Source organism: Equus caballus, chromosome 9, assembly GCF_041296265.1.
Source record: "Equus caballus isolate H_3958 breed thoroughbred chromosome 9, TB-T2T, whole genome shotgun sequence".
NCBI classification, from domain to species: domain Eukaryota; kingdom Metazoa; phylum Chordata; class Mammalia; order Perissodactyla; family Equidae; genus Equus; species Equus caballus.
Window position 1 is genome coordinate 88,264,536 of NC_091692.1, and position 22,735 is coordinate 88,287,270.

The 22,735-nt window shown below is 49.9% G+C and overlaps 1 protein-coding gene across 1 annotated transcript in view; it reads right to left on the minus strand.

Annotated features, from left to right (window-relative positions):
- Positions 1-22,735, minus strand: part of KCNQ3 (potassium voltage-gated channel subfamily Q member 3) — a 308,693-nt gene that overhangs the window by 30,426 nt on the left and 255,532 nt on the right. The window contains exons 2-8 of the mRNA XM_001916524.6: positions 19,675-19,765; positions 17,971-18,097; positions 13,239-13,411; positions 8,371-8,520; positions 7,170-7,280; positions 5,574-5,669; positions 4,131-4,225 (exon numbers count right to left, since the gene is read on the minus strand). Of these exons, the coding sequence (XP_001916559.4) occupies positions 4,131-4,225; positions 5,574-5,669; positions 7,170-7,280; positions 8,371-8,520; positions 13,239-13,411; positions 17,971-18,097; positions 19,675-19,765 (843 nt within the window). The remainder of the gene's footprint in view (positions 1-4,130; positions 4,226-5,573; positions 5,670-7,169; positions 7,281-8,370; positions 8,521-13,238; positions 13,412-17,970; positions 18,098-19,674; positions 19,766-22,735) is intronic.

The window sequence follows — 22,735 nt, forward strand, 5'->3', positions numbered from 1 at the left end:
TGTGATTTGGCCATAGAGAAGGATGACTGCTTGTTTCCCATTCTCCATTTCTACACACTCCAATAATCTTGACCCTGGTCATAAAAGGAACAAGTCCTGGTTACACAATGAATTAACTGGGTCGTCTTGGTCAAGTAACTTCTACTTCTTGGGCCCAAGAATCCTCCTCTCCATTTTAGTTCTACTATCTAATGATTCCAGAACTGCACTGTCCAATATAGTAGCCAATAATCACATCTGGCTATTAAAATTAAAATTAAAAATTCAGTTCCTCAGTTGTACTAGTAACAGTCAGATACTCAACAGCCACATGTGACTAGTGGATACCATATTGGACAGAGCAGCTATACATAACTCCATCAGCACTTTTAGGAAACCAATCAGTGTGCATGCTCTTCCGCTGATGGAAAGCAGCATCTTGTTTTTAATGCCTGCCCTCATCTCTGCTTGTACATAAGAATGTACAATCTACCATCCCCCCAGGATCTTCCCGTACCTTCTCCGACTCCTACCACCTACTTGTACTGAGTCTGCACAGTCTCCATTGGCCAGCAAATCAGAAGCCCTAGGTTTGTTCTCAGCTATGTGCACATGATGTGTGGCCTTGAGCAAGTTTCTGAGCTTCTGGGGGCCTCAGTTTCTTCTCACATAAAATTGGGATTGGACTTGAAACTCTCTGAGGTTCTTTACAATTCAAAAATAATGAGATTATAATTTTAAATAGTAATGAAAGAAAAACAAATAGGCAATACTATCATCCATCACTGCTAGCCCCAAACATATATATACTTGCAAATCAACAAAGGACTACACTGAGCTGGAAATCAATATGGCACCACTCCTAGGGATGGACTACACAACTTTGTCTTTAAAATCTTTTAGAGGAAGGTAAAATGGTGCAGCCACCATGGAAAACAGTCTGGCAGCTCTTCAAAAAGTTAAGCATAGAGTTACCATACTACCCAGCAAACCCACTCCTAGGTATGTACCCAAGAGAACTGAAAACATAGCTCCACACGACATGTCCCTGAACATTCACAGCAACATAACAGCCAAAAGGTGGAAACAACCCAAATGTGCATCAACTGATGAATGGATGAATAAAATGGGGTATATATAATAGAATATTATTCAGCCAGAAAAAGGAATAAAGTTCTGATACACACAGCGACATAGATGAAACTTGAAAATTTTATGCTAAGTGAAAGAAATCATAAGATTTCATTTTTATGTGAAACGTCCAGTTTAGGCAGAAGAGAGACAGAAAATAGCTTAATGGTTGCAGGGGCTGGGGGAGGGGAGGAACAAGGAGTCACTGCTAATGGGTACAAGGTTTCTTTTTGGGGTGATGAAAATGTTCTGGAATTAGATAATGGTGACTGATGGCCAACTTTGTGAACATACTAAAAATCACCCAATTGTCCACTTTAAAAGGGTACCTTTCATGGTATGTGAAATCCTCTTATAATATGTGAAATACATCTCAATAAAGTCATTATTTTTTTAAAAGCATAAATAAAAACCAAAAAACCTTCATGGGGCAGGTGAGGACACACCAGGATATTATCAGCTACTTCTTCGCCATTAAACATATGGAGTGGGTTGGAACTCAGAGACCTTCTTTTCCCAAGGAGCTGCCTTGTTTCAGAATGGTTGCTAAGTGAATTCTCTAGTGACTTTAAACTTTTGTCCTTGAAAAAAAGAAAGAAAGAAATGTTCTCTCTGGGTTTAGAAGCCATTCCCATGTCACAGCGGCTGTCTGCGGCACAATGTATCCATCCAAGTCTCTGACAGCTAGGACAATGCCTTTTTATAATACATCAACCCAAAAGAATGGGCCTATTGCCAAGACCTTGGGATGCACAGCAAATGGAAATCGTCTTGGTTCTGTGTTCAACGTGGTTGCGCATGTTCTTGTTTTTGAGTTCAAGGTCACTCTGTTCTCTTAAGGGGTACCACTTGCCCATTCTAAGCAGACTTTTGCTATCTAAAAGAAGGCTGATGCTATCCCGGACCTGAAATGATTATAGCAATAATAGAATTTTAGAATCAAAAGGAATCACATGGTTCATCTTCTGAGGAAGCACAGCTAATTACAAGTAAGAAGACAGTCAGTAAATCCAAACTTTCTGTTGTCATTGCTGTTGAGTCGATTCCGACTCCTAGCGACCCTGTGGACATCAGAGCAGAATGCTGCCCGGTCTTTTGCGCCATTCTCTCACCTTCCAGCACTGTATCAGACAATGCTCCGCTGATATTCACATGGTTTTCATGGCCAGTTTTTTTGGAAGTGAGTGGCCAGGTCCTTCTTCCTAGTCTGTCTAGACTGGAAGCTCCACTGAAACCTGTCTGCCACGGGTGACCCTGCTGGTATTTGAAATACTGGTGGCACAGCTTTCAGCATCACAGCAACAAACCCAAACTCTATCATTCACTTATGGAAGCCTTGCTTCTTCTGTCTCCTTAACTCTTCCACAAGTCATCGCTCCCTGAGGTTTTCCCCTGGCTTATTCCGTTCCAAGTCCTCTCTCTCCTCTCCCTTCTTACTGTTTCTACCTTGATCTAGGCCCTCATATCCTCTTACCCTGAATCCTGCAATCATTTGTTAGCTGATCTCCTTGCCTAGAATCTTGAGCCTGTCCAATCCAAGCTCCACATTCGTTTCTGTCATCTTCCTGAGACAGAGATCTGATCACGTCATTCTCTGCCTCAAATAGTTTCCCTTCACCTTCAGGATTAAGGTTAGGTTCCTTCACAAGTCACCTGTGACATTCTCCAGTCTGGTCCAGCACTTAACATATACAAGGGGCTTAAAATTTTGGTGACAGGGGCTGGCCTGGTGGCATAGTGGTTAAGTTCACATGCTCTACTTTGGCGGCCCAGGGTTCGTGGGTTCAGATCCTGGGCGTGGACCTATACACCGCTCATCAAACCATGCTGTGGTGGCATCCCACATACGAAAAAAAAAATTTGGTGACTGAATTCCCCAAACAGGAAATGGCAGATGCCACTAGAACCATTTGAGAGTGACAGCACGAGAGATGGCAACATGTGAGAGGTGAACAGGGGCCTGAGGTTTGGGGGCCTTGTTGGTCATGGTCAGGTTTTGGATTTTATTTCCTTTGTCATAGTCATCCATCAGAAGGTTTAATGCAGGGAAATGAGTCAGCAGAACCCAGATCTTGTGAATTTCCTTGAATCTTTACCACAGTCTGGTGATGGGAAGAAGGGAGAGTTGAGGCTGAGTTCAGACACTGGTGGCAGGTCCTATAATGAGTGTGTGGGAGGGTGATATGGGGATATGGGGATGGAGGGAGCCAACCATCTAGTACCGGGTCACACTACAGTTTATGAAACCAAAGATGCGTGGCAGAAACACACTTCAGAGAGGTCCCAGTTCCAGGTGTGAGGAGGGGACACAACCGCCCACTGATTTTAACACACCTTAACATTTGAGAACATCTGACTTATTTCATAGGGTGCAGGATTACATGAAATATGAACTTGGATCCCTGGAACATGTTGGATATCCAATAAATATTAATTCCCCTCTCCCTTTTATAGGTGCTGGCCACAAGAAGAGGTTTCTCTTTTTTTCCTGAGACCTTTAATGGAAACTCCCACCTCTGAGAACACAAATCAACATCTCTGGGGCGCCAGAGGACTCTTCCTGCTGCTTCTTCCACCTGTCCTTTCCCAGCGTCCAGGGTGGTCTGTGGGTGCAGGCCATGCCCAGGTGGCAGGGCCTCTAGGATTGCTAGAGTGGCCCACTGCAATGGCTCCCCACCTCATCAGCCACTGATCCTGCCCAAACAATGATGGGACCTTCCCTTATCAGCCACTCCACATTGTCCCGCTGGAACCCCTGGCAGCACACTGGGGTCATCTGGGAGCCTTAAAAAAATGCTGATGCCTGGGCCCACCCCTGGGGACTCCGATTTAATTAGGTTGGGTGTAGCCTGGGCATTGGAATTTTTTAAGCTTCCAGGTCACTCTAACATATGGCGCAGACTGGGATCCACTGTGCTGAGGACATCTTCCAGGAAACCATGAAGGCCACAGGCACAAATCCAGACCCACGGGAGGGAAGGTCAGTCACGCTCTGAGCGTTTAGATGGGTTGCCACTTGCCTGAAGAACGGAAAAGAGACGACTGATTCGTAGAATCTCCATGTCGCCACGAGATCAATCCTGTTGGGGTTGGTAGCATAATACCTCCAGGCAGCCTGAGGATGAGAAAGGAGGGGCAGGGATGACGGGGTGTCGCCCTAAACTTTCACACAGAAGCCCCAATATTAGAACATTGGTTAATTGTGCACTGAGGTGATACCCAGAGTAGCTGGGATTCTTGGCTTTTTGTAGCTCCTTTGGGAAGTAACCCTTCCTTGACCCCATCATCTTGGAGCTATAATTGGTGTGGTGGGGGGTGGGGCTGTGGAGAGGTGAACTGCAGTGGGGGGTTTGGGGGGCTGGGTATATAATCTCTGATAGGAGCAGGGACTTCTCTTGACACAAGGTTCCTTGAGACTTCTCAAATATAGGAAGACATACAGTCTTTTGTGCCACTTCTGGGTGCAAGAGACAGCCAGGAGAGAGGCTTGGATCCTGATATACTAGAACTTCTGGGATATTGTGATGGTTTGGGGTTTAAGGGATAATGGAGAAGATGCTTAGAGATTGGGACTGGCCTAGAAACTATAATATGTAGGATAACATCATGTACCATCCTGTATCCGACCCACAGACCCACAGAGACACTCAGTCCAGTTGGACACAAGTTTACGAGCGTGTGGTCAGGCAGACATCCAGCCCCATACAGCTGCAGCCCGCACACTCTACCTTCCCATTCTCTGTGCTCCAAACAGCCCATAAAACCATGAAGCAGGAACTCCCCCTGAAGTAAAAGAGGGAACACTTCTGCCTTTCTCCCCACCTCTCATTGTTGTCCCTCAGCCCATGGTGGGGACAGCGATGGAGACGGAGAGCTGGCAGGAGACCAACATCCCTTGGTGCATGATTGTCTACTGGGGCAGAACAAATGGAGAGCTGTTCAATATTCTGCACACATAAGACACCTCTCCCTTTCTTGGCTTACGAGCTCTCTGTCCTTGGCAGATGTGAGGGGCCACATCGCCTTGCAGCTCATTGGCTAAGTACCAGGACCCCAGACTGACTCTTCCTTGTGGGTTCCTAGGTCAAGACTGGGGTGGGAAGGAGAAGGAGAAGCCTAGTATAGACCCAGGTCCAAACCAAATTCTCCACTCCAACATTATTAGTAAAAGAGCTGATGGGTTGATCTCTGTCTATTTGTCTATCCCTGTTGAGTCCTGTGTGTGTCTCTTGATTGGCTTAGAACTTGGATGGGAGAGTGGCAGGACTTTCAGTACACACAGAGACAGGTCATGTGGATAACCACAGAAACACCCACAGCCATCACAAACAAGCATGGTGCTGGGTCCTGTCGCAGTTCACGGGCATTCCCACTCTGGTGCAAGCACACATAGACACACACATAGACAGACACAGGCACATGGGGATCCCGGCCCGTTCCAGTTCACCTCTGGGCAGACAGACCTGAATGAGCTCAGCAGCCGGCTTCCTTCTTTTCTCGAAGTGCTTCTGACGGTGCTGCTCCTGCACCTTGAGTGCCAGCCCGGACCCCAGGATGCCCTGGAGGGAGAAGCCGCAGCAAAGTCAGCCCCACCTGGACTGTCCCGGAGCCACACCCCCACTCCCGGGGCTCCGCAGCGACAACACCAAGCGGAGGAGAGAAGGGGAACAGCCCCTCCCTTCTCTTGCAGGGGGTGGGAGCTGCGTTACATGGAGCCCTGGAGTCAGAAGGGCCTGGGTTCAGTGCCTGACTCTGCCGCTTCCAGCCATGAGACCCTGGGCAAGCCCCGCAGCTGCTGCATCTCAGTTCCCTCCCCAGGGAAGTGGGATAACAGCACCTACCTCACAATCTTGTTAGGAAAAAGAATCAGATAATGTATAGGACCTGCCTAGTAAGGCGTGCGGCACAGAACAAATGGCCAGTAAATGTTAATAGAATTTTAGAAATATTTCAGCTGTTTGAATTGTCACTTGAGACTTTTACTGTGGCTGGAATTTCCCAGAATTGTGATCTGCTTTGATTTCCAGGTCAGACTCCCACGTGGATTGAATGGGGAGAAGCACACACTTTTCAAGTTGAAAGAGGACTCAGAGACTGTGCAGCAGCCCCACAGCCCCTCACCCGCTTTACGGAGCAGGAAACTGAGATGCAGAAAGGTCATAAGCCCAAGGTCAAAGAGCTTAGAAAAAAGCAGACAAGGTAGGGCTGCAACGGAGAGAGAAGATGGCCAACATATGGATGGGAGATGAAGGCGTGAAGGAGGGGTTGTCATTTAAGAAGGTTCTCTCTCTCCAAACTTGGTGATTAAGAGCCAGCAGCCCTGGGGGCCCTGGTGCCACCACCCAGTAGCCTTGTGCTGTGGAAACTTTACTAACCCAAGTAAGCCTCAGCTTTCTCATCCGGAAAATGGAGATAAATACAGCTCCAAACTCATAATGTTGTCATGAAGATTAAATGAAGTGATGGAGGTAAAGCATTTGGCATGATTCCAGTGCACAGTAAGTTCAACCAGTGCTATTTATTATTATTGTCATTATTACACTCACGGCACTGGGCTTTGGGAAGTTAGTCTATCGTGGGTCAAGACTTACTCTTGAGGGAAATGCATTTTTTTTATGCACAACAGTAAATGATAGGGTGAGGGAAGGGAGCTTGCCAATACAAAGGACCTGCCATATGCAAGGAGCCCGGAATGCATGGGTGAAAGACCTAATCTCAGCCCCCAGGGAACTCACAGTCCCCTGGGGGAGGCAGACACCGAAACGTGCTATCCCAGCACAGGGTCAGAAATGCCTTCACAGAGCTCCGCACAGAGGAGGGAGCGGGTGACTCAGCCTAAAGGAGGCAGCATTGAAACTGGGTTTTGGAGAAGCAGCTGGCAAACGGAGCAGTGCAGCCTATGGCAGAGCGGCAGGAAACCTAAGGTAAGGGGGCGCTGTTGAGTTGGTAGGGCTGGAATTCAGGGTACAAACGATGGAAGAGGAGGCTGGAAAGTTCAGCTGGGCCAGGCAGTGAGGGGTCCTGCTTGTCACCCTAGGGAGAACATCGAAGGTACTTACCGCTGGAAGAGCAAAAAAGGAGACGCCAATTAAGGAAAAGGTAGCTGCAATCAGACGGCCTTCCCACGTTTTGGGCGTCTTGTCTCCGTAGCCAATGGTGGCCAGTGTGATCTGCAGAGAGCAGAGTTCAGACGTGGGGCTTCCCAGGGAGGGGAAATCAGTGACTGTCCACTGAGCTTCCCCATAAGCCTTTGTACTACTTGGGAATGCTTTTCCCAAGTGAGAAAAGGTACCAAGCACTAAGTAACTTATACGGGAGCTGTGAGGCCATAGCTGTTTCTAAGTTAAGGACCTCCTACCTCTAGTCAGTCGGTCATTAATACTTCAACAGCTGCAAACGTGTGTATGTGCACATACATTCGTGTATATATTTGCGTATGTGTGATTTTGTGTATAGCCATGTTTCCGAATATATGTGTGCTTGTGAGCGTGTTTATGTGTATTGGGTGCATACGTGTGCTTGTCTAATGTCTGTGCACCTGTCTGTTCTGGTGTGTGTGGATATTGCCGTGTGCATTTACATGTGTAGGTTATCCGTGCACACGTACTTATGGACACGAAGGCAGGATACAGAGCAGTTAAGAGTGTGGCCTCTGGAGCCCAGCTGCCTGAGTTTGAAGCCCAGGTCAACCACTAACTGGCTCAGAGATCTTCCATAAATTAGTTACCTAACCTCGTGATGCCTCAGTTTCCCCATTTTTAAAAAGGGGCTGATAACAGGAGTTGTTTGAGCTTAAAACATGTTAATAAATGTAAAGTGCTTAGAGCAATGCTCTGGAGCAAGGCAAGCCTTCCATCCATGTCAGCATTAGTATCACATGTCCCTGTGGGTGGCGGGCTGTGCATCTCTAGGTGGGTTTGAAGGTCTGTGTGCGTGTGTGTGCATCGGCCACGGTGTCTGTTTGTACATGCATGGCTTGGCTGATAACAGCCTACAGCCAATGAAGTAAGGTCCCTGAGTGGCCATGGGAACAGACTGTTCAGAGCCCTGACTTCTTATAAATGGTACGGCAAAGCCTGTTCCAAGAGCACACCGTGCGGGGGCCTCGCAGGGGCAGGTTCAGAAATGCAGGAGGCCGAGCTCTCACCAGGGACTGCAGAATGTGGCTGCCCTGCAGAGCATGCCCACGCCACGCCCTCCACCTCTCCCCATTGCTAAGAGTCAATCCCCAGTGGGGGGGCCTTCAAGGCGGTGACTCACCAGGCCCCACCACAGGGCGTCTGCATAGGTCTCAAACTCCTCTTTGACCTCTCCTCCTTGTGCATCCGGTACATCTTTCTCAACCAGGTAGACAAGGAATGAAGAAAGGATGAGCGTCAGGAACCCGATGTACCAGGCGGTGATGAGCTCCTGGGGAGTGAGCAGTGGATAAGGGGAGTGGGCATGGGGAGGTCACTGGGTGGATGCTGGAGGCAGACCTACTGGAGCTGGAGTCCAGGTTTGCCAGCTCTGTGACTGTGGATTCGTCACTTACCTTCTCTGATCCTCACCTCCTTCACTGTAAATGGGATAAGTAATATGGTCATTAGCGTATGGTTCTAGGAGGAGAGGAAGATTTCTGCCTTTGGGTCACCTCGATATCACAGCCCAAGAGGCTTCACAGAAAGGCGAGAAAGCAGGAGGAACCGGCCACTACCCCTGGGACAATGCTCGGGACTCAGGAGGCTTGAATCTGTGCAGGACTGGGCAGAGCAAGGACAAAGCTTGGTTCTACTGGGAAACCGACAGCAAGGGGGAGCTGGCGCGGCACAGCAGACAGAGCTGTGGCCAGGACCCAGCCTCACCACCAATTGACTGTGTGACCCTAGGCAACTTGCCCCTCCTCCTCATTTTTAAAATGAAGGAAATGGACCACAGAGTTCTAGAAAGTGCCATGTGTACTACCGGTGGAGTGCAGTTTTTATGTTAGTCACGTCTCGATTTAAACCATATTAAAAACCCTATTTATAAATAACATACAACCTATCACTTCAAGGATATTATCACCTGATAGATCAGGACATATGAGTAAGTACACAAGAGTAAGCCGATTTAAAGAAAAATGTTGAGGACCAGTAAGGATGGTGTAAAGATACAGCGAAGATGGGCAAATGAAACCCCCTGACGGAGACAATCCCTGAGGGTCCCTCTATTTCTCTCACTCTGTTCCAGTTTCAAGGTTTAGCGAGGTAGGCTGGGCGAGATGAAAGTCAAGGTTACTGGCGAACGCAGCCTGGAGATTAGGTCAGTCATTCCTGCTGAGTCATCCAGAGTTGTTCCTATCGATACACTTCATCTATCCAGCCGTCTGCGGCCAGTCAGCTGGCCTTCCTTCTGGGTCTACAGAATCTTGCTGACAGGGTGGCTGCCTGCCTCCCTCCGTGCCGTTGCCCACATTGCTCTCACTGCCTGAACGGTCTTTCCCCACGGGACCAACCAAAGAGCCTCGAGTCATCTTCAGACTCACATCACCTCCGTTATGAAAGTTTTCCAAACATTTGTTCGCTCAACCAGAGATGGAGTCCATCTCTATTTTCTAAAAAGCCTTCTATAATCTCTCACACTTCATTATGCTCAGTTGCATACAGGTCTGGCTCCCGCACAGCATCATATGCACAGAGCACTCTGTGAGCTCACTCCACATCAGAGAGAGAGGTTAGCTGAGACGGTGCAAGCAATGCAGCCAGCCATTCCCTCGGCGAGGGTCTGCCCAGCTCGGGGCTCAAGAAGGGAAAGGTGAACCGGATCGTCCCTCCCCAGCAGCTATGGGAGCAGGATCCTCTTGCCTTGTTGGGTGTGGTTTTAGCGTTCCTATGTTTTTTCCCACCCTCTGGCCCCCAAATATGAGTCCGAAGTTTCGTCTGGTGCTTAATCAAGGAAACAGCTGTCTGTTCACGTGTACACAGAAAGACTGGCTGTGTTGGGCCATCAAGGGGTGGTATAATGGTCACTGATGAGGAATGAAGATGTGCCCCAGTTCTGTGCTTTGCAGTCATTTAAGAGGCTATCCAAGGTAATTCTGACTTTACACGACTTTTGCCAGCAGCTCTGTGGCAGAGCCTGTGGGTATCCCCGGATATCCACGGGCTCCTGCATGTGCCCGAGGACCCCAGCATTCAGACTGAGGCTGAGGGCCTGGGGTCTAGCCAGTGTGCGGGACGGATGGGAGAAACTTGCTGCCTGCTCCTCAAATCTAGTCTGCAGGATGCCACACGCCCCTCTTCCCTTGCCTCGGTGACTCAAGCCTCATTTTCAAGACACACGAGGGCCACCCAGCCCACACCAGACACCGTGTGAGCGAGAAGATGGTCATTGGTTTTATAGTAGGTCTCAGAGATCCCAGAGCTTCTTTGTTCTGGAAGCAGAGCCTGGCCTATCCTAAGTTTAAAAGTCTAACCCTGTGTAACATGGGCTTGTGCTCTGCATCTCTGACTCCCAGGGGAGCCACGTGTGGAACTTGGCCCAGAGTACCTGTTTTTTGAATGAATGAATGAAGAAATGAATTGATAAGTGTCTATTCACCAGGATCAGAGAAGGAACTGATAAATGGGGAAGGTGGACTCACACCCAGGCAAGTGCTAACTCCTACACACACTGCCTGCCCCCGCAGCGAGGGCCAGCCCAGCAGCGGCTCTGCAGCTTAGGAACAGGGAAAGGCTAAGAGCCCGTCTAGTGGGGACTGTTGGGGTAAGATGGGACACAGAGCTGGACAAGCAGCCTCTTTTCCCACCTTCACTCTCCCACCACAGAGATGTGACGTTGTCTTGAAGTTCTGTCCCTCTGGCCTAGCTGTGGGGTGGCATGGACCCATCTCTTCCCAGGAATTCCATGACAAACATCCAGTTGTTGTCTATTCTAATCTGAAGGAACACAGGACCAGGACCCAAACCAACCATTTTTCGCCCGGATTTAGGTTAGGTGTTGTTAACACATCCTCTGATGAAAAGATAAAATAGAAGGGCGGGCAGAAGAAAGAAGTCTCAAGAGGATGCTCTGACCTCACCAAGGCTGTGGCCACAGGAGCACAGACAGGGAATAAACATGTATGGGAAGACCCTGCATTCTAAGGCGTTTAAATTTGTATTTCATTTTAATTACATATTTACTTGTACTGTTTGTGTAGAAGAGCATATTTGGAATTATAAACGCTGCCATTCATGAGCGCCTAGTATTTACCAGGCTTCAATGTATCTTTTCTCCTGTGAGCAGCCAGAAGGATTAACATTTTAACCATTGAGGAAGCTTGTAAAGATACAGCAGCTTCTTTTAAAGTCTTCAGGCTGGAACGTGGCAGAGCTGCCGTCTGACTCCTAAGCTCATATTCATTCTACTATGAGACACCGTCTCAGAGGAATCCACCCCGCAATGTATGTGGGTGTGTCCCTGGGATGCAGGAACGCAGCAGCTGTGCTGGGGTTGTCCAGTCGGAGGTGGCCTGGTGATGTGAGCGCTTCTAAGGAAAATTGAGCTCCCCAAGGTCAAGGTCAACTTGCCCCTGGCTCACTGTCTTAGGTGCAGTTCCCCAGAAGCAGAGCCAGAGGCGGGAATGCGGGTGCATGTGACTTACCTGTATGTGATTACTGGGGGGGGGGGGGGGGGGGATGGTCTCAGGAGAGAGTGAATGAGGGGAGCCAGACTGGGCAGGAGAAGGAGCTAAGCAAGGATGTGGTCTCGGCTGCACCTCTTTCTGTCCCAACCCATGGGGAGCTCTGGAGTGTGAAGTGCTCCACAGAGCTGGCCCCAACGTGAAGAAAGGTACCCTGTGTCAGTTAGTCACTGGCCGTGGGCTCCCCTGATGTGAGGGGAGGAGGGAAAGGACAATATAACCTCCTGGGCAAAGCAGCTCTCCTTTACTTCTCCAGAGAACGGGACAGCTGGGAACATTAGCAGCCCATTCTCACAGCAGCTGAGGGATGGGCAGGCACATCCTCCTGGGAAAGGGCGGCTGGGCAGGGCACCAACAGTATCCATTGTACCCACCGAGCTTGGCACAAGAAGACACTGTCGTGGTGACAAAGGCAGCCTTGACTTTATCCCCTGAAGAAAAGCTGCCCCAGGGGTCCTCTGCTCTGACTTCTCCTACACTGGCCTCTGAGGGATTTTTTCCTGTCTGAGTTGAGACACAGAGGTCTTCCCTCATTTCTCCAGGGTCCAGCTAAGGCAGGGATGTTCAAACAAAGTGGTAGCAAAGGTTTGAGCTAACCAGGAAAGAAACACAGGGAGCACTGCAGCTCCAGACACACTGGTCTCCACCCGCCTGGGTTTCCGCGCCTGCTCAACCATGTGGGACTCCAGGAGCTGTCGGACCGAGTCCCACCTCTGCTAGCTTCTGATCTCCCTTGGCGACGGGGGGCACCACCAGGACGGCAGCAAACACTGAAGGTGGGCTCTGCGCTGCACCGCCTGGGTTTATGTCCCACCGCGTGACCTTTGTGACCTTCGACAGGTTACTTCCTCTTTCCCTATCTGCTTCTTTATCAGTGAAACAGGATAATAATACAGCCTGACTCCTGGGGTGAGCTCCGGTCTGTCCAACACTAAGTTCTAGCACTGTGCTTCCTGCTACATAATAACAACAGCAGGAGAATGATTTCTACGAGCTGGGTGTGTTCTAAGCACTTTTCACCCTATGAGGTGAGTGCATTATCATTCCCATGTTATAAATGCAGGAACCAAGACCCAGAGAGGTTACAGAAAATCCCCAAAGTCACACCAGTAGAGTTTGGATTCAAACCAGTCTGTGGGACTCCCGAATCTTCCCCTCCCCTCCCATGCTGCCTTGCATCAGCTTATTTCATCCTCTCAACAATCCAGAGGCAAAGGCGCTATTAGCCTTATTTTAGAAATGAGGAAACTGAAGGTCAAAAAGGGTTGAGTGACTTGGCCGAAGCCGTCTACATATGGCGGAGCTGAGACTAGCTCACTGCTCCACACCTGCTTATGCCCTTGTCCTCCTCCTGCTCCTCCTCCTCCTCATGGGTGGTGGCAGAATGACCACCTTCTGGAGACACTGTAAGGGAGGAGATGCCATGGGAGGGCACAGGTGGGTGAGAAGCCCACGTGGTCTCGTGGCTTCTCGTGGCACTTACTTTGCTGTGGGCACAGATGGCCGAGCCCAGGAGCTTCCAGGTGCCGCCCCTCCGGTCCATCCGCAGCATGCGCAGGATCTGCAGGAAGCGCAGGCTTCGCAGTGACGTGGCCAGGACATTGCCCTGGTTTCCCACGGCAACCACCGGCACCGAAGCAATCAGCACGAAGATGTCTGCGGAAGAGGGCAGAGAGGGGGCAGGGGAGAGGGCAGAGCAGATCAGCCGAAGGCAAGGGAGCCATCACGGGCACTGTCTGCTGGCAGACAAGCATGTGCCACAGCTGTTGTGATAAATCCTGATATAATTGCATGCAGGAAGTAGGATCCTTCTCTGTGACAGATGAGGAAGCAGAAGCTCTGAACACGAGTGCCTCCCCAAGGAGGCTACGCGGCCGGATGCAGTTGAGTTGGGATCGGAGGCAGGCCTGTTGGACTCCGACGCTCTTTCTAAATCCCAGGGAAGCAACTCCCCAGCATGGCACTTGAGGGTCACTCCCTGGCAGAGAGGGGACCAAGGCTGCCCCAGTTGTGGAGCTGAAGCCTGAAGCGCAGACAGTTTTACTGTGGGTTTTCCCCCAAAAGCAGCACTTGAGACCCGGACTCGGCTGTGAGTACCTTTTTGAGAGATGATGCCAGGCAGCAGAAGTGAGGGGAGAGGGAGACAGGAAAGGAGAAAAAGTTGACATAAGGGGTGTTATCAAGGTCGGCGCTGGAGCCTCTGAGCTGCAGGCAGAACCTCCCAAGATCGTCCCTCTGAAAGATGGGAGCTGGGGCATCTGTCCATCGGCTCCTGTCCCCTGCTGGTTGAGGGTCGCTCCTGGGGTTGTTAATGCCCCCACGCTTCTGAGCTGCACTGTCTGGTGACCTCCCTTAGCTTCAGCAAAGGCCCTGGGGTAGACTGTGGAAAAACATGAGCCCCACCCATGAAGTGGGATGCTGGTGTCGGGAGGTGACAGAGAAATGTCTACCAGAGCTGCAGCTGAAAGCAGAGAGGTCAAGGGGATGAGGTGCTCCTGAAGGGGCCAGGCTGGCTCCTGAAGTCAAACAGCCGAGCATGGAAGAGAATGTGCCCTGGTCTCTTCCTTATTCCCTTCCGTGGCCCCAAGCCCCCCATCAATGGTCTCCCCACTGTACTACAGAGGGTTAGCAAGTGAAAAGGACTTCACAGTCAAGTCAATTAGGGAGAAATTCAATTAAACAGGTTTGCGACTGCAGGACTTCTCAGAGCCTTTAATATACTAATACGGACTGTGACTCTCAATTATACAAATGAAGTACAGCCTTCCTCAAAAGATTTCAACCATGGAACTGTTTTTGGCAAGAGCATCAGAGTTCCAAGGAATGTTTCTCTGCTGGGCAAAGTTCAAGCTCCTGAAAACCCTCTGTGACTTGGCCCTGGGGAACCTTCCAGAAGCATGTGTGGTTTTGAGCACACAGTGCTCTCTCACACCTCCGTACCTTTGCATGTGCGGGTCTATCAGCTTGGAATAGGTTTCTCAATTCACACCCAGGTACATTTGCCAAAAAAGCTGGCACCCTTTGTACCATATCAGAGTCCTCCAGATGTGTCTAAGCTTGGAAAAAACTAGGGGTCAAACATCTGGATACTAGTGTCTGTATCCTTGGCCAGGCTTCTCAGTTTATCTGTGTGAAACTATCCACTTATAATGTTTGTGGAAAAGGAAACAAAACCAAACCGAGATGCCTGGTAAACATGGCTCAAGTCTATGATGTCAGAGAGGATGATGGATTCCGGCCTGGATAGACCCATTCCCACCCGAAATGGCGACGTCTGAGTCTGCCCGGAGCATGAAGGTCATGATGATCATGGATACGATAACCATACTCTGGTCAAACACACGGAGAAAGGTGGCATTTCCCACAAGGGCTATGTTATGGGAGAAGTGGAGATGAGCAGAGCAGAAATGCAGCAACACCAGAAAAGGAGCCAGCTGGGATGGCGTGGTGCTGAGGCTGGCCTCATGTCTCCGGGGCAGGTGGGCAGGGGAGCATGCTCTGCAGCTCTCTGTTACATCAGCCTGTCTTGGAACAGGGGCGACTGCTCCGTGGGGAATGCTCCCGTGCTGGAGCGGTCCAGGTTCCATTAGCTGGGATGTTCTCGAACTGGGCAGGAATCTCTGAATTTGGGCACTGTCAACCACCAAGTCACCTCCCCCACCCCAGCTCACACACACACACACACACACACACACACACACTCGACTTCTGGTCAGCACTGGATAGATGGCTCCAAAGAAGAAAAAGAAGTCAGCTTAACACCCGCACCCGTGCAAGAGCCTTGAGAGGAAGACAAGGAGAGGAAGATGTGGGGAGGAAGAGAATTCCTCCACCCTCTGGGTCCTTCTGGCCGGGCTATGAATTAAATTGACATGAGACAGAAGAACAGGAGAAAATCAAACAAAGCTTTATAACATGTATACATGGGAGAGGCTCAGGCAAGCTGAACAACTCGCCAACCATCTTCAGCTAAGGACAAAGGAGGATGTTGGGGGTGGGGGGAGTCAGTTATGGGAGATTTCCAGAAAAGTACAGTAAACAAGAGTAAGGTTATTATGCAGATTTAAGTCCTTGCCTTCTGCATTGATAAGAGTTTCTAGAAATAAAGTCATCCCCAATTCTTCCTGGTACAGAGAGGGAGACACCTTTACAGATGGAGATTTCCCTTACAAGTGTAAATGACTCTTACAAAGGGTAACTTCTGCTTGGTTTCCAGAGTTCTCCCTTGTCTGCAGTTTTTAGAAGTAACCAGCCCCAAACAATCCTCATGCCAAAGAGACACATTTTGGGGTGGCCAGTGCTGATCCCCCACAAAGGGAAGGAAAGTGGAGGGTTGCTATGCACTGAATGTTTGTCCTCTCAAAATTCACGTGTTGAGTTCCTAACCCCAATGTGATGGGAGGTGATTAGGTCGTGAGGGTGGAGCCCCCATGAATGGGATTAGTGCCTTTATAAAAGAAACTCCAGAGAGCTCCCTCAACCCTTCCACCCATCCAGCGAGAAGTCCAAGAAGTCGGTAGGTTGTGACCTGAAAGAGGGCCTTGATCACAACCTGGCCAGGCTGGCAGCCCAATCTTGGACTTCCAGCCTCCAGAACTGTGAGAAATAAATGTTGCTTAGAAGCCACCCCATCTGTGGGTTTCTGTATTGCAGCCCGAACGGACTAAGACAGGGGTAGACAGGGAAGGAGGACAAAGGAAGAGAGAAGAAAAACAATCAGTATGAAAAAGTCCTCCAAAACTGTGTGCACCCACACACGCCCCCACACACACCCGACTTGCATTCCGAATTCTGAGCAATAAACAAGAACTTCAGGTGGCCAAGCTCAGCAACAGACAGGAAGGAGGAAGAGAGGTTTCAGCTGACAGTGAGGGTGGTACAGAAGTGAGGGTGCTGCAGACAAGGCAGTGCCCCGCCAGGTGGCGTGGAGAGAAGTCTGGTACCTAGGACACAGGATGGTCTGGTTCTTCCCTGGGCTGGCCATCCATACCCAAAGGGCTGTGTTCAGTCCCAGGGGTCACCTTCAAAAGGGCAGTGAAGAATAGTTGTAGCAAGCTGAGAGGAGAGGACTGTGATGCTGAGAACGTGTGATGCAAGGTGCAGTTGGCGCTAACAAGCACGTCTTTCCTGATAAAAGGAGATTGTGCTGGGGTGGAGAGGACGAATAGAATGGCTGAACTCAACTATCTGAAGAGAGTCAGAGGAGTTAAGATGGAATAAACACCTCGGGAGATGGTGAGCGCCCCGTGACTGGAGGTATGCGAGCAGTCTGGGCGACCACTGGGAGGCTGCTGCAAAGGAGACTGGAGCATCCGACAGGAGGGCGTGTTGGACCAAAAGCCCCTTCCAGCCCCCCAGCCCTGACATTCTACGATCCTGTAACTTTAACCATCCCTAGGAATTCGAAGCTCCCAGACTCCGACCCATGACTGCAGCAGATTTTGTCCTGTCACTGTAGGATTTTAGCAGGATCTTCGGTTGGCAACACATGGGTCCACGCTGCACCAATAGGCCTAAGTGAGAGGGTATGCCTTTTCTGCTCTGAAAATGCCTGCACCTGGATGCAGGGGTGTCAGGGACACCTCCTCAGAGCAACGTTTGGGCCAGGACACAGCAACAAGGTTGGGGGGGGGGGCACAGGTGCCAGATTTGTCCAGATCGGGGTGTTAGGATGGAATCTGCTGCTTACTACCTGTGTGACTGGAAAATGTCTCAGCTCCGTGAGCCTCAGTTTCCACCTCTGTAAAATGGGCATAACATGGTCCTATAGAAGTAATTCCCAACCAGTAACAGTGTCACACCTCCCCACCTTCCCCCCCCCCCGCCCCCCGCCACCAACCATAGCTAGTCTGGAAAGGTACAAGCAATTCTGGGTGTCACAATGACTGGGGGGCTACTGGTCTAGGGACCAAGGATGCTCAACATCCTGCAGCAAGCTGGCTCCTTCACAACCCAAATGCCAAGAGGCACGCCCCCCTGACCCGCTTTAAGAATAGCAGCCCTGTGGGGTCATGACGAGGAACAGGCGCGGAAGGAGGAACTCAGCACCTGCAAGATTGGAGCAGCTCCTCCTCATCAAGCCAAGTCAGAGGCTGGGCTGGCCTCCACGATGCCACATGACTTCCCAGCAGAGCACTGTTTGCTTAAAACTTCCTCAGAGAAATAAGGCGCCAAAAAAAGGGCATAGGGCACCCTCGACTGGGGCCAGGGCTTACCCAGCATGCACAGGGGCTTCCTGGCAAACTTCAGCCGTCCCCGCCAGCCTTTGTATCGGCAGCAACATCCGGCAGCCCAGATCCGCAAAGCAAACTCGGCTCCAAAGATGAAAATAGCAAATGTTTCCTGCGTTGAAGAACATATGGAGAGACGCTGATCAACGGGGATCCAGTTGTCCGGAACTAGCGATTGCTGTTCTGAAGTTCCGCAGAACTGGGTTTCTGTTGTTGCTTCTTTCGTGGTGGAGCGGGCAGAAGAACAGGTTGATCACCTCCATCCAGTTTTGGACAGCTCCCGTCTTCCTTCTGATGTGCTAACCATCCCTAACACGAAGCCTTGCAAAGTGATTACTTGTTCTTTTTCCCACGTGTCTGTTCCAAGGGATCATTTTTACAAAATTCCCTTTAATGTACTAAAAGCCCCTAAGAAGTGCAGTTAGGGTGAAAAGAGAGATATCAAGGAACCCATCTATTGATCCCGGCCAGTGCCCGGCCCCTGGCATGGCTAGTTGTAGCCAGCGGGTTACTGAGGGCAGCTCCTGGGCCAGCCACCACCTGTTTTGTAATATTATTCTCATTCTGTGTTTGGAGCAACCAAGGCAAGGAATGGTTAAATAAATTTCTTGAGGCTATCCAGTGGCAGAGAAGGAATCCCAGGCTCTGTAATCAAGCTGAGTCCACCACGTAAGACACTGGGTCTCCTCCTTCCCGCCCGCGCCTCCCTTGCTGATCAGACACAGACACCTGGGGCCCCTCTGTTTGGTGCCCTCCTTGGATCCTTGGGGAGTTGCCGCTAGTTCCTGGAACTGGATGGCTTCCCAGGACTCACCTCTCAGATCTCAGCTCCGGACACGCAGACTGTAAACATCTGCCCTTGGAAGCAATCTGCTGATTCTGGCGCCCAGGAGGGCATGCTCAGTGGGAGTTAAAGGTTCTGCTATTTCATGACCCTTAATTGAGGGGATCGCAGCCTGTCCCTGTGTGGAGGGCGGGGCCTCACCCTGAAGAGGCAGCTGACTGCTAATCCAGCAAGGGTGTGGTCCTTCAAAGGACCAGTGACCAGGGCTGTCAGGGGCTGCAGAAAGAACCAGCCCATCCTGGGAGCCTCCTGGCCTGGGGCTGAGGCTGCACCCAGCCCGTCAGCATTGGCTCCTCACCTTCCATTTTCACACATTTTAGGCAAGGATGGGAGGAAATGGAGGGCCTTAGGTAACTTGCCCAAGGATGCTAACCTCACTCTCCAGGGTGGAGAAGGGAGATGGAAAGCAAGCAGAGGCCCCGCGGGGAAGGACCTGTAATGCAGAAATGGGATTTTATATTGAAGGGAGTAAGAGATCCTCAGGGCTTAGGGAGCAGGATGCGAGGGAGAAAAAGCAGAGGCGGGGTTTAGAATGGAACTTCCCGAGGATTGGGAAGCCCTATGTTCTAATATAACTCGTGTGTGCTGGGTTTTGCTCTGACCTTGTTTACGCCCCTTATCTCTAATCTGGAATAACAAATGGCACTCCCTGTGCCCCTGCCAGACCTCACCAGCTGATCCAGGCATGGCTTTCTCTTGGGCCTGGACTTGCCCAGAGACTCCAGGAAGCCAAAACCAGCGGGGCAGAATCGTACGCAAGGGCAGCCTCCTGGCCATCGCCATGGAAGTCCACCCAGATGCGTTGGCCCCAGAAACTCAGCACCACAATGGGCGCCCCATCTCACCAGCAGCAGAAGCCAGTCTCCCGAAACGGTCTCGTACTCCTTGAATGTGGTCAGGACGGCCAGAATCAAACAGCCCAGGACAATCAGGAACCTGGAGGGGAAGGAAGGAGGAGATTGAGAAAGTCCTGGCTTGCTCCGGGCTAGACAGGGAGAAGCGTCAGCGGGACGAAGCCACAACTTCCACCGGACATCCGTCTGCGCTTTATATGTTACCCCATTAACCTCACAACAAACATGCAAGGAGGGTAGGGATTAACATCCCAGTTCAAGGAAACAAGGCTGAGAGACGTTAAGCAATGTGCATACTTTCAATTTACCAGCTACTTAGTGGAATCAGTCAGTCAGAATTTGAACTTCATCACCTGGTCCCAACCCTGGGTGGGGGGAGATCTGCGGATGCTTGAAAGACCAAAAGTTCCGTGAGCTTTGGTAAATCAAAGGAATATGAATAAATTAATACTGTGCCCTGCACATATAGGACTATGATTTTCAAATATATGAAAATGTTCTTAGCGTAAAGAAAACACGAATTCATTCCAAAGACTGATGAATTCAGCAAAGGCCTCTGTCACCATCTATTAGTATTGTTTTTTTTTTTTTTACAGTCCATTGTTACTAGAGAAGACAACTTCTTTCCATTGGGGACCTTCAGAATTGTTTTTGAAATTACAAAGTGTTGTTCACGCTAGAAAGAATAGGAACCGCCACGCTGAAGGATGCAGAATGCTGGTCCTTGAAGAGTCATGGAGAGGTCACCTGCTTCAGGGCCCTGCCTCAGTCAGGAGCAAACTGCAAACAATCCTTCGAGATTATTATCTTTATAAACTATGTGTGTGTGTGTGTGTGTCCCCATGTGTGCATGCTTCATTGTTTGAACCAAGAAAAATGGTTCTCCATCCCTCCAGGTGGATAGGCTCTGGTTCAAAGGTCAGCATCAGGTTCTCTGGGAGTCTAAAAGGGAATTTACAAGCTAGGGTCCATGGGTGAGGCTTGGTACCACACACCCAAGCTTTCCTCTTCTACCTACTTTGGCTCTCTGCCCTACTAGGTTCCAATCCATGCTTTTTGGCTTGCTTGGGCAAGTGTGTACCCACTTGTTCATTCATTCACTCATGTAATATCCACACAGCAGGTACTGGGGACACAGTTGGAATTCAACGATGAGTAGTCTGGAAGTGTCCTCATGAGCTCACAGTCCAGACAACAGAAAGCTATCTCGTGGTGTGATGTAAGCAGCTTTGGAAATGTCTGCTCCTGGCCTTGCCTGGGGACCCGAGTCCTGGCTCTGACCCTTAGTGATCCTGGTGGACATGATCATTGGTCATGTGGCCATCAAGGGTCACATTTTTTGATCAATAAACCTGCTGATCTGCAGAACTGAATCTCTATGTTTCCGACCCTGCCTAGGAACCTAAACAAGATTTTCCATTCTCTCCTGTGTTGGGCCATTTTATTTTAAATTCATGACTGTCCCATGCCTGGATCCCAAATCTTCTTCTCAGGTGATGATGATAACGACGGCGACAGTAACATCAATAATTCCCAGCACCAGCCTTTAGGGAGCACTTGCCACCCAACACTTTACATCTATCAGCTCATTATCCTCACAACCACCTCCCAAGGTAGATACGATCACTCCCATTTTCGTGATGAAGAAATCCATCAGGAGGAATCATTGACATCAGGATGATTATGTTGTTGGTAAAAAGACCACAGAGCCTGGAGTCCAAAGCCACAGGCTCGAAAGGAGGCTCTGGCCCTTTCTATGGAATCTTGAGTAGCTCATTGACTTGGGGAACGCCAGTGATCACATCGATAGAATGGGAATAATGAATCTGCCTAGAGATCTCAGCTATTGTGACGACCACAGGAGATAATGGGTGGAGAGTTGTTCAGTCAACTGCATAGGATCGTGCAAATGACGCCTGGTGTTCTCCCAGCATGGACTCACCACTGACTGGCCAGGCTCTGGGAAACATGCAGGGAACTTAATCCCTCTCAGATGATTTTGCAGGTCCAAACTCTAGTTCTCTCAAGACTTTATTTTATTCTTTCATAGGCTCTGGAGATAAGACCTGGATTAGAATCCTCTTCCTTCTGTTACGCTGTGTCATTTTAGGCAAGGTAGATAACCTCTCTGTGTCTTGGTTTCTTCATCTATAAATGAATCCAATAAAAGCGCCCATGTCCTCAATTATTCAATGACATAATGCATGTCAGGTGCCTAGAAGAGTACCTGGTAAAGAGTAAGCCTTCATTAAATGTTAGCTATTATTTTGTTGGCATCTAATGTCAATATATTTAGTGCCTGTTTTGTCCCAGGCACAGTACTGGTTTTAAGAATACAAACACGAATAAAACCTAGCCCTCATTTTCAAGGTCCTCTTAACCCAATGGGGAAACAGAGGACAAATAGTTACAGAGGAATGTAGCTGACATTATGGTCTGAGCGTCCACCACGTGCTTTGGGAGCATATAATTGGAAGCATCCAAGAGGCTGTAGCCAAGGGGTTGGAAGGATATTTGAGGCTTAGGTAGGGTTGACCACATGTCCTAGTTTATCCATGACATTCTTCATTTTATGTGTGTTGACCTGGAGTGTGGCCCTCTAGGCCTCGTGAACAGCACGTGCACGTGGAGAGTGCAAAGCTTCATGGACACAGAACCCAGTTTGAGCTCCTTTAGCAAAGGGTGTGGGACTTGCCCTCCTCACGGCCTCATCTTCTGCCGCCTCCTCACCCCCAGGATGGCCGTCCTGAATGACAGCATTTCCTCAAACCCTCTGAGCCCACGGTGTCTTCTCAGTGCTCCTCTTCTCTGCCCACAGGCCCACATCTCCTTCATCCCCCCGCTAATGCCTTGACAGCACCAGTCACGTCTTGTCTCCAGAGACTTCCGTGACCCCACGTGTTCTCTGCTGGTTCCCCTGTGCGATGCCTCCCCGGGGACCACAGGGCACCCTGATGCATTTCTATTCTAGTACTGGTCATCGCCCATTATCATTCTGTAATCGTTTGCTTGCATTGTGTAGTAAGTAAAACATACTATCTTAACGCCTGAG